The following is a 12,151-nucleotide window of genomic DNA, read 5'->3' on the forward strand; positions in this document are numbered from 1 at the left end:
TGATCTCGAGTGTGAGGAAGAGCGGGGCTCGCACCTTCGAATTAACCTTGTCAAGTTCAGCAGGAAAAAAAAAAACAACAACCAGCGAGCCACTTCAAACTTAATTTATGAGATTTATTCACATCGTATCGTGTATCAGAGGTTGATAACGAAGGCGATATTCCAGACTGGATGAGGAAGGGCGCTGTCAAATGTTGGGGGAAAATAAAAGCACGAATGCCGCTAGAATAGAGGGTCTTCAGTGGTGTTCTATGACATGAAATGTGTCAGGATTACATGTAAGAAAGAGCCAATTCGTATTCTTTCCTTTTTCAATGTCAGAGATGGACGAATACTAGAAAAAATCTGACATTTTTACATTCATTTGGGCAGCAATCATCACATATCTGTTACTGACTTTTGGCAATGCAACCTCGGTTTAAACAGGCATATCAGAATAATGCTGTAATCCACCCCCATAGTCACCATTCTCCTTCAGTTGAGTGTTTTTTGGAGTAAAAATTCACCCTCAACAACCAGAAATTCCACTTGAATTGTTTTTCTCAGTGAGTTACCCTGGCTCCACTGTTACATCTCAACAATTTTTTGGATCAAATATAAAATAAAAATCTCTCTTTTGTTTCTTGGCTATCATAATTGCCCTTTTATGAATATTCATCTGGCGTCCACTGAACTTTTAACAGCTTACTACTCACAGTGTGCCATTAGTTAAAGTGGCCTCCATTTCATTTGTGTGTTTGCATCTCATTGCTATTTCATATTGAATAACAAAAGTGGCACGGTGCCAACGACTCAGAAGCTTTTGACCATCATTTTCATCAGTGATGATAACTTTATGCTAAAGAAACTGCAGAAATCTGGAAACACGGTAACATCGCTACAACAAAATCAGAAACATGAGCAGCCAGGTTGTAAACAGACAATATCTTACCCAGATTATTTAAGCCACTTAATAGGTGGTGAGACTATTGTATTGGACTACTGTACAGGAAAGTACAAGCCAAGGTTACACCATTATGTTGGCCTGTAAACAGTTTGATAGGAGATTAAGAATAAACAGTTTGGTAATAATCTTTTCCTTTTAGAGTTGAATCTTGACTTTAGCCTCTAAGCTGAAAGCATTAGCCTGTGCATCATTTGAAGTGGGTGCACAAGCTCGTCCACCCCCAAGGCAATTTATTTTTTTCGAATACTTTTTTTACTGTTAAAACAGGCCCTCATCTACTTCTGTTGTTTAGCAGAATGCTGCAATGTTGCTTTTCTGTGAATCTCTTATAGACTACGAGACTTTACCTCGCTACCCATCAGCTTGAGAGTGAATTTTCAATTTTGGGTGAACTTATCCTTTAATAAGTTTCGCTTACCTGATGGTTTGACTGCTTTTGTTTTGTTGACCTGTTACACTTCTATTTGGCAGAGTCACTACTGTCACGACTCTAGAGTCATGTCTTTGTGTTATGTTCAGATTATGGTTTTGTGTTTTAGAGGCTCCTGTATTTGATTTCCATGTCTTTGTATCATGTCTTATCTTGTGTCTTATGTTTTGATTTTCCATGCCCTACTGTGTCCTTTAAGTATCTGGATTAATTTTTTGTTCCATGCTCCTTGGGGTTTTTTGTTGCCATCAGCTTTTGTTTTAATAAAAGCTCGCCCTTTGTTCTCCCTTAATCCTGCCTCTTGTCTTGAGAGTAACTGCATTTGGGTCCAACTCCTAGTTCCATAGTTTTTCCCTTTAAAACCCCTTCCTGACTGCTACATTCCCAGATCCAAGTATCAGAGTTGTGATAAACTGGAATTATCCTTTAAAATCTGCAAATCTTTACTGATCTTTATGGGTGGTTTATTTGTATTAAACCCTGACTGCTTCCTGCATGGAAGTTCACCTCTAAACAGCAACCTCTCAATAACAAGTATACTAAACTTTTTTCTAAAAGTGCTTATATATGTGACCCCAGACTCATTCAAAGATTTCCATGCTGAGTCCCCGATCCCCACTGACCCTAGAACCGCTCCTGAATGTGGGATCATCAGCTGACAGTGCCTTATCCCTTGAGTGTTAATAAGTCATGTCAGGGTCACTGGATGCATGATGATATCCTGAACCTTATCACACATTCAACTGTTTGGTTCTCCACTAAGATCAGTCAGCACAAAACACTAATCTTTTTACCTGAACATGTATCTCCTGGACAGAAGCCTGAGGCGAAACACTGAGTTCAGCATCACCATAAAATAAGAAATGCCTCTTCTACACCTTCAAATTGCCTCATTTAAACTATTTCCTTTCTAAACTGGTTAATGTATCCGGTTCCATTTCCTCCCGCATAGGAAATATCAAAGTGTGAAATTTGTTATAGATTATAATTATTTCTTGGTTATGAGGGCAGCAGACGAGTTATAGTATTCAGCGGGACTGCATGAAAAATGCAATTTTACCCACCATCAGTAACCCGTAGCCTTAATAACTGTCTTTCCATTATTTAGCTTTCATCCATGCAAGGATTTAAAAAGAGCTTTTTACAGAAACAAGGTAAAGAAGATTAAAGCCTGATGGATCAGTCTGCATTTTAGAGGAAAGCAGCATGCTGCTTAGAAATGTTAAGGCATAAAAAAATATTATTAGATTAAAAACATGCAGAGAACTCTTTTATTTCATGTTTCCATAACATATTTGTTTTCTAACACATTATCATACCTAAATGACTGAATAGGTTGTTTGTCAGTATCTCCCAAAACAAAGTACATTATGACCCATAAGGCTGATTTATGGTCACTGTAGTGAGAACTTGTATATCTGCTAGCTTGTCTGCATTGCTGGTGGTGGTGAGTGGATAGCCAGCTGTACTTTCCCCGGTAAACACACCTACCCCTTCGGCTCGCAGCTGTGTCTCCAGGTTAGGAATGCAACAGCCGAAGAGGGTGATGTGTTTATTGGTGAAATACAGGTCACAGTCCCCTGTATTACAACTGCTTTGGAAAATGCCATGCTACCAAGCAGACCATTTACAGTTATTTTGCTCTGCTTTGCTGGGACATGCAGTTACATTACTGGGAGGCGCAAGTCAAGCAACGCTGTGCGGCATGCGTCTACACATGATTTTTTTTCTTGATGAGGGCAGGCTCCAACTCTCTGTCATATGTATATATTTTAAAGTCATGCGATTTGTTGATTTCCTTGATGTAAATGCTCCATTATCTATCTTGTTTCATTGGTTAGTTTAAGTTGTGAGAGACTTTTATCCACAAAGTGAGGAATAAAGTCTACAGAGTTGCAACGTAAGAGGAACAGCTGGCGGCAGAGGTATTTTTATCTACTGTTATTTACTGATGACCTTAATCGATCTCAACACAGAGAAGTGAGAAAGTCTCCGACATGATTAACTGATGTCACAGGTTCATGATATGGCCATAAGTTTCAATGTTTCAACTTTTTTCTTCTTTCTGAGAATTCTTTGTTTTTAAGTTTTGCATGCCATATGGCACGACTGTGATGCCTATGACTTTTGGATGCTGCTGCGCCGTGTGTAGCGATAATTCCTCCAAAACTGACTCAGAATTGGAAAGTGAATTCATTCAAGATGCAGATTCTGTCCAATTTAACTGTATTTGGTTTAATCTGTGTAAATAACAGATTGATTGGTGAAGTTGTACAGTATCCCCCTGGGCTTTTTTATATTTATCATCCCAACTCAGTTTGTGCATCCTGTATTATGTTTGATTTGCCAGGTGGCTGTTGGTCAAACCTCAGCAGAGCCAATTGTATCCTCATAGCGCACCCACCTCAGATTTTCCACAACTACAGTAACATGGTAGTAAAGCATAGGGATGGGATGGTGTGTTATTGGCAGATTGCACCAGTTTATATCTGTCAATCAGTGTTGGTGAGTCCAACACTCTTTTCTCACTGCTGCTTTACTTTGTCACTTTGTGTGAATGGTGAATATTTTTCGGCTACTGTCCATGGTTTCATTAAGGCTGACGGGCACAGTGACGCTTGGATGCACTTCTCTTTAGGCCCACTCTACAATAATCTCGCCCAGTGCATCTTAAAAATCAACCTACCTTTGTGTCTTGCAAAGTAGCGCCCCAAGACGATGAGTAAACAGAGCATGGCGAAGACAACCACGGCCACCACTCCTCCGATCACTGCGTGGTCCACTGTTCTGGGTGCTCCTTCTCCAGCTCGTGAATCTGAAAGCAGAGCAAATGCAAACTCAATGTGGATGGATAACAGCACTCAGTGTGACATTGTGGGAAAAGCAGTCAGCCAGAACATCCCTCCTGAGATGACTGACAAATGTGATGGAGATGTAGATTAGACTTTATTTAAATGCAGAGACTTTGGAGCTGCAGGGCTTGAGAACTGCTGCTTTGTCCACACATTGAAACATGTAGCTGCCATTAACTCAAATGAGTGAAAAGATGTGTCACCATGTGGTTGACTTGTTGCAGAGGTCATAACTGTGTTGTGTTTGTATTTATTTCCAAAAATTAAAAAGATAAAAATAGACAATGTACAATAAGAAACAATTAGAATGAGAACTGCCTAAAACCCTCCAGGGGCTTGAAAAGTGGCATCTCAAGGCAGCGATTACAAGAAAAGTAATATATTTCAATTAAATTTAGAGCATAATAAAAGACAGAACGATTTACCCTATAAACACCCGTAAGTGTAATGAATCAGACGAGGTCACACTCAAATTAATTCATTCATGGAGTATTCATAAACACCATTGTTAACGGAATATATTGTCATGAGATATGATTTAAAGATTGCGTTAAACAAGAAAGATAAAAGAGGAAATAAACACATTAAAAAATAATAATGATTAATAATTACACAAAAGTAAACATGCAATACTCAAGAAAGACCTTCAGAACTGAAGTTGAGAGAAGACATATTGTAGACAGGACCCGATTTATGTCGGCACACCATATTAAAGGAAATGTTAGATAGAAGAAGTGATTTAAGGGCTCTTTTAAAAATATTGTGAAGACAAATAGAAAAAAAAAAAAAAAATCCACATTATTGGCCCTCAGCAGATTATACTAAATTGGGAAAGGGAAGTATGTGAATGAGGGGCTACGTGTAGAGTAAATATGAAATTGATACACGTATGCAATTATGTGACAGAAAAAAGGGGGAAGGGTTCTGTTTAAGGAACTGTAGACTAATAAGTCAATCTGGATGTGGTTCACCAGATATCGCATCTGCTGTACACCTGCAGTAAAACCAGACTCTGTGGTGACTTATCTTTCACTCTGACACCTGAAAGTTGTTGGTTGGATATGTGGGTTCTCATTGGTTGATAATCACAAGAAAATCAGTGTCTTTGGTGGACAAACTTGCTCACACGGGTCCCACTGTAATAATGTCCAACTCCCAGATTCTCAGGTTAATTTATCCACATCAAATCTTTAACCCAATGGTTTTCCAAACCTTTTCGGACATTCCCCCTTCAGGGAATGAAATTTGAGAACCACTGCCTTAATCTCAAGATAACAATTTACATTTTATTGATTGTTCCTAGTCTTAACCAAATGTGTGGTTATTGGAAAGGGCTGTTTATATTAAAAAGTTGCTCTGCTCAATTACTTTTTGTTGCATTCATCACTTCACAAATACAGTAATACATGCTCTGCTGTATGTGTTCTTTTGGTATTGTTTCTTTCAGACTAACAAAAGGTAACAAGAAGTTATTCTCAGAAGACCAGTTTGCCTCCTTTTTATCTGGTTGACATTTTAATAACCACTCTGCAAAATTGCCACAACAATAACGGGTTAGATTGCAATCAGGAACTGATTAAACTGAGCAGGAACGGAATTACCATATTCCTCCTGGACTGGGAGAAATCACTCAGGGTCAGATTTACTAAGAAAATGGCGCTGCACGATTGTGGGCTGCAGTTTTTATTACATTTGCGGCTGCAGTCTGTATGTATCAAGCACCTGATTTACTAAAGCAGGAGCTCATTATTCAGTCTGCCAGTGCAGGTGAGTTTCTATTATCACTAAGCTCTGAAAAGACATGATAACGTAGTGATCTTGATGACAAAATAATTACTTTGGTCAGCTCATCTGAGAAAAAAAAAACGGTTAGTACTATGAAAACTACAACTTACAAAATGACATTATAATCTTCAGCATTTATCTAACTCTTAATACATTAGGAGGCAACATAAACGAGGTACACTCTACCTTAAAACAAAGCCCGCAGAGATTTTAAAGTTCATTATTGATCAAGTTCAGATGAACACAAATGACAACATCTGTCTACTTTCCTTTGCTTTAACAGTAGATATTGTGTTAGTTAATAATAGCCTAATTGCTTAATTTCGGTTATACACAGAAATAGTGTGTACTCAGTTAAACACAAGCCTATTTTTTTTCTTTTCCTAGTACAGTCTTTCTTGTGGTTCATCAGCACTATGTCTACGCCTCCATTTCAGTCAGAGCATTTTCTCTGTGAAACTGATGGTGGCAAATAGCTAGACCTCAGTCTATCCAGTGGAATACATAATAAACCTCTGTTAGTATGTCTCACATTATTTGCACTATCGTCCCTTAAATGCATATGCAATGAGGAGAGAGTTGTGCCACCTCAGCCGACACACAAACTGGGATTTATACAAGCTGTGTTTTGGAAAGAAGTCGTCACAAGTGTGTCTGAAAAACAGGCGTTCAAGTCTGTTATCTATTTAACATGTTTCCTGCATCAACTTTAAGTTTGATATTTTGAAATGAGAAGCTAAAAGAAACTTAAATGGCACTCAGAAGAGTGAATACCTCTGCCGAGGCCCAACAGTCCAGTTGAATTCAATCAAACCTAATCCAATATCAAATAGACCATGTTTAATTCCAATAGTATCCAGACACTAGTCACCTACATAAGTCTGATATTTCTCATCAAAATCCATGCATTATGCATTGCGAAATGAATTATATATGTTGAAAAACAACCTATATCGCAATATAAAAAAAAACTAGAAAAAAAATCCTGGATCCGTCCCTTTATCTGGATCCACAACAAAAGTTTAAAGGGTGTTAAAGGGATAGTTCGGGTTTTTTGAAGTGGGGTCATATAAAGTACATATCTATAGTCAATCTGTTTCCTACCGTAATCACCGATCAGCGCAGCCTCAGTTTGGAGAAGTAGAGAGCTGCTCCAGCCCAGATGCTCAGCTTTGTACTGCAGTGAACGGGGTTCAGCAAAAAAGCGAAATTAACCACCTAAAACAAGGCTCACCTAAAAAAATCTATATCAGGTCAAGTGTTCGTTGTATAGGTAAAATTCACACCGCTTTATATCGCCGTCAGACCGCGCTTTCTTTTGGCACTACATTTTCTCAACCGCAGAACCCCCGTATCCCTACGCATGAGCGCTAATGCGGAAGGTTATGGAGAGTTAAGTTTCGTTTTTATCGAAAGTAAACCTCTCGTCCAGCCGCCGCTCGCAGATCAGCTGTTGCCCAGTTACGCTAATGCGTAGGGATACGGAGGTTCTGCGGTTGAGAAAATGTAGTGCCAAAAGAAAGCGCGGTCTGACAGTGATGTAAAGCGGTGTGAATTTTACCCATACAACATACACTTGAACTGGTGTAAAAATGTTTACGTGAGCCTTGTTTTAGGTGGTTAATTTCGCTTTTTTGCTGAACCCCGTTCACTGCAGTACAAAGCTGAGCGTCTGGGCTGGAGCGGCTCTCTACTTCTCCAAACTGAGGCTGCGCTGATCGGTGATTACGGTAGGAAACAGATCGATCGATAGATATGTACTTTATATGACCCCACTTCAAAAAACCCAAACTATCCCTTTAAGATCCGTTGTCCATCCAGATTTCATAGACATCCGTTCTGTAGTTTTTGTGTAATTCTGCTCGAAAACCAAGCAAAAAACAGACCAACAACCAAACAGACAAAGGCAAAAAATGTAGCTCCTTGGTAGCTGTAACTATTCAGAGTGGGAAAAGTTGATAATGTTTTTTTACTGTCCCAGAAAACATGACCCAATCGGCAGAATAAATGATAGCAATCTTTTTTTCTGCAAATCACGTTACAACTCAACATGTCTTTAGGTTGAATCTTTTTTTTTTCATGTCACAATGCTGTGCATCTGTTCAGGTTAGGTTTAGGGGCAAAAATCAATCTGTCAGGGTATGTAAAATACCTGCTGGCTTAAAATACCTGTCCTGGTCACCACAAACACAGCTGTAAATGTTCTATGGTCTTGTTAAAACATCAACATTTGTAGCCACAAGCATTACTGGGAATTGCGCTGACTTCGTGTCAAATATCAAGTTTTCAAATGTTACAAACTTTGAAACTCAGTCCTGAACTATGGTCACTGGCTTTGCAGGCTTCTTGCCTGTGACTATACCACCGTGTACCTCAAACTCCCCATGTGAAAGTTAGGCCATGAACATGTAATAACATCATGATGTGACATATTTTAGTAGAAATGTTGATGTTGTATGTAACCTATGACATGTGCAAATGTGAATGCATCACTAGTCTGCAGAAACGTTAAGTGCCCACATTTCATCCTGGCGATTAAGATGGAAAACCTTAAGTTAAAAAAACTACCTGGGACTGGACAACAAGCACCTGATGCTTGTAGCTCTAATGCTATTTGAAAGCTATTGATCAGGTTTAGAAATCCATGACAACACAAAGCTACTCTGCGTTTGTGGATGTCACTGGTCCATCACAGCACACTGAAGGAGCACTTGATTATATCAATACCACCACATATGCTACGGGAAAGTGAGTGCAATGAGTGGTGGGGCGATGATTCATGTGGCTGAAAGTTGCTGGAATTAATTCAGCAGTGTAATGTATATACATTACTAATGCATTTTTTTTTGCTTTAGCTTATCAAGATACCATTATGCCATACACTTGACCCTCACTTCTGAGCTAATGTCTTTTTTAAAGACTTGTATAGAAACTAGGAAATGGAAGAAAAAGTAAAGTCAGTGGACTGAACAAACAGCCAGTTTTTAACAATCAGATCACGTGGAGCAGCCCCCACCATCCATTAGCTGTAGTAACTCACTAAAACCCCTCCTCATGCTGCTCTAGCCTAGTTCTACACCTGAGGGATTTGCTGAGTGAGCTCCAGGAAACAGAAAGAGCAGGCCGCAATTTATTAACGAATAACAGAAACAGAGAGAAACATCATGGATAACATCAGCTACCGCCCACCTCTACACTCCTGCATTACCAAACCTGCAGGAACAAAAGAGGTGGGGGGGAGGCAGAGCAGAGCTATCTGTCAAACGCAACAAAACATTACCTGATAGATCTAATAGGTTATTTTGACTTCAGATTTTCTTTTTTAGTCCTGGGCAGATTCAATTAAACTGAGCAGGAATCCTTCTGACATCCAATTCGCTCTTGTCAGGCTGCTGAAGCTGTGCTTTAACACACTTTCCTATTACGATGTTAATGTGGACTTTGGCTTTGGGGGACGTGATGGAGCGTGTGTTTGGTGTGTCTGGTGTGGTCAGAGTGGTGGGGGGCGGCTTGGAGGGCTGCAGCGAATCATTCTCGGGTTGTCTATTTCAAACTTTCCCAGGTTCAAATTAATTTAAGAGAGAGGAGAGAACATTGAGGTCTCCAAAGCACACACGTCTAAACATCATATCATAGGCTGCTTCATCCTATAATAAATCTGCCTGGTGCACCTGAGTAACCTGAGTAAAAAAGACTGGCCCTTTAGAGCTTTACCAGCTCTGGCTATAAATGTAGAGTCTCGCCTGTTGGTGGTGCTAGAGGGAAAGTTTGAATCCAATTTTTTGGATGTCATATGGTCAATTTCATCCAACATATTTTGAATCTTTGGGAACTTTCTGATCTCTGCAAGAATTTCTTAAGGAAACTTAAGATGGCAAAATTCTTGTCCAAGTTCGTTTCAAACTTTTACAGTTGAGTAATAGAAAGCATCCTGACTGGAAACATGACAAACTGGCACTGGTTGTGACAGAAAGGCTCTACAGCGGAGTGATTAAAACATCATCTGTACCCATCTACTGAGCATTAGTGGTATCTGTGAAGTGAGAGGTCTGAAAGGCTACTCCAATCACAATGTCTTCACCCTGCTACTGATTGGCAAAAGAAACACAAGTATCTGCTGCCATACCACCAGACTACAGAGCAGCTTCTTTCCTCTAGCTGAGACACTTCTGACTCCTGAAAATAGTTTTTATGACTACATCAGTCTATATCATTTTTGTTTTGTGAGGAGAATAAAATTAACAACTGCTAAAAATTCTTTATGCAATCCTGTTTTGTAGAATGTTAACTAAATGAACCTTGAATTTAAAATAAAGAGGTTCATTTTCAAACATTCAGGCATCAAATGCTTTTCAAGAGGATTGACAAGAGGATGGAGGAGGGCATAAAGGTCAACAAAATCTGCAGGAATCATCTTCTGGGAACCGTGAATACCAGTCATATGAGTGACTCTGACTGCAGTGGAAAGTTCTCACTTGTTTAATATGAGTTAAATGCTGAAATCTGGGAATTACTTGAAATGCTTGAAAAATTATTCCCAAAACTAAGAAAATAAGTCACAACATAATAATATAAAAAAAAACAAGTACAATTACCAAATCATGATTGTACGCCTCCATGCACCGGTGAAGTAGCTGTTTCTGAGCTGTGGCACTGAATAAACACCATACTTTTTTACTGGGTATTATAATTTCACCTAGTATTTGTCATACTCATATGAATTGTTGAGTAATGGCCACAAATTTGTTTGAGTCAAAGTGGATATTTGTTCCAAATTTGAAGAAATTCCCTCAAAGCCTTCTTGAGGGCAGCAGGAAAAATATCCTTTAGCTTGACTTTCAGGTGTAATACCAATTGGGCTAAAATATATTCACTGGATATTTATCTAAATACTTTTTTATCCAGTATTAACAGGCATACTCTATTAATTTGCTGGATGGGAATTAAAAATAGTTTAAATTCCTGTCTTCTCTCTGTACGAGCTGACAGTTCATTAACATGCATGTTTTGTGCCCAACTAACAAAGAAATACTGTATTAAGTCAGAAACCTGTAGTATGACATGTACTGAAAAACAAGCCCCTCGTTCTCTAGAAATGACAGGAAACAGCAGAAATAAATCAAAGAGTAATTATTTTCTCTCACGCAAACACCTCCTGAAATCCTAACAGCCCCAAATGTGCAAAATAAATAAATAAATAAATAAAATTGAATCCATATTCATTGTTTTCACAGGATGATTTTGTAGAATTAGCTGCGGTGGTGTGTGTTTTCATGACTGACATCCTCTTTTTCTTTTCCTAGTTTGACAGCAGCAAAGTCTTCTTTAAGGTGGATTTGAATAAAAAGTGAATGAGAATGAAAGTTTGATTCAATCATCACACCCACACACACTGTCTCACCCAACATCAAAGTGATCACTTGTTTGTTGGATCTTGAACTTTGCCAGACAGTTACAATAAAAGTTACTGCTGAGGTGATGAGGTCAACGATCAAATAAAAAAAGGGTTCAGAGAGGCCTGCTTGTCGGGTCAAAGGAGGGTCTGGATGACAGCTGCTGTCAGTTTCTCAATTCACCCAGGCCCAGTGACAACACATGAAGCATTTGCATGTCATATTGGTAAGTATTTCTTATGTATTACTTTTGTAGAGTGAAATACATTAGTCCTATATTTTCTTTATCATCTTACATGGCGAACAGAACTTCAAATCCCACAGGTCATTGGTTAAGTGAACTTTAAGATCGGTCTTTTAGTGACTTATTATTTACAACAAAGACCAATGTGTCTTTTTATTTGGTTCTTGAAATTAACAACAAGCACACAAGGTAATGTATCGTCACTAGACATTACCTTGTGTGCTTGTTGATAATTTCAAAATATTTGCCATAGCAAATTGGTGCTCCCTAGACTCTAGTGAACACCAATTTGCAATGGCAAATATGTTGTTTCCTTGTTGCTGGAGCCCAAGATATTCATCTCAGAACAGGACTGCTATCTACGGAGCCCCATAAAGGTCATGGTGAGAATGTCTATCGCGTAACCTATAAATACGTTTGCAATCGATGGCCGATAGAGGTTGGTGTGTTTGATCCATACTAACGTGGCTCAGAAGGAAGGATCAGAAGGAAAAAAAGTAT

At 38.9% G+C, this 12,151-nt stretch overlaps 1 protein-coding gene across 4 annotated transcripts in view; it reads right to left on the bottom strand.

The window, feature by feature from the left end:
* The window catches only part of cadm1a (cell adhesion molecule 1a), a 442,188-nt gene that overhangs the window by 4,785 nt on the left and 425,252 nt on the right, over positions 1-12,151 (bottom strand). For all 4 annotated transcript variants that reach the window (XM_030437926.1, XM_030437924.1, XM_030437923.1 and 1 more), the window contains one exon: positions 4,063-4,191. In XM_030437926.1, coding sequence (XP_030293786.1) covers positions 4,063-4,191 — 129 coding nt within the window. The remainder of the gene's footprint in view (positions 1-4,062; positions 4,192-12,151) is intronic.

The sequence above is a fragment of the Sparus aurata genome, chromosome 13 (assembly GCF_900880675.1).
Source record: "Sparus aurata chromosome 13, fSpaAur1.1, whole genome shotgun sequence".
Taxonomy (NCBI): domain Eukaryota; kingdom Metazoa; phylum Chordata; class Actinopteri; order Spariformes; family Sparidae; genus Sparus; species Sparus aurata.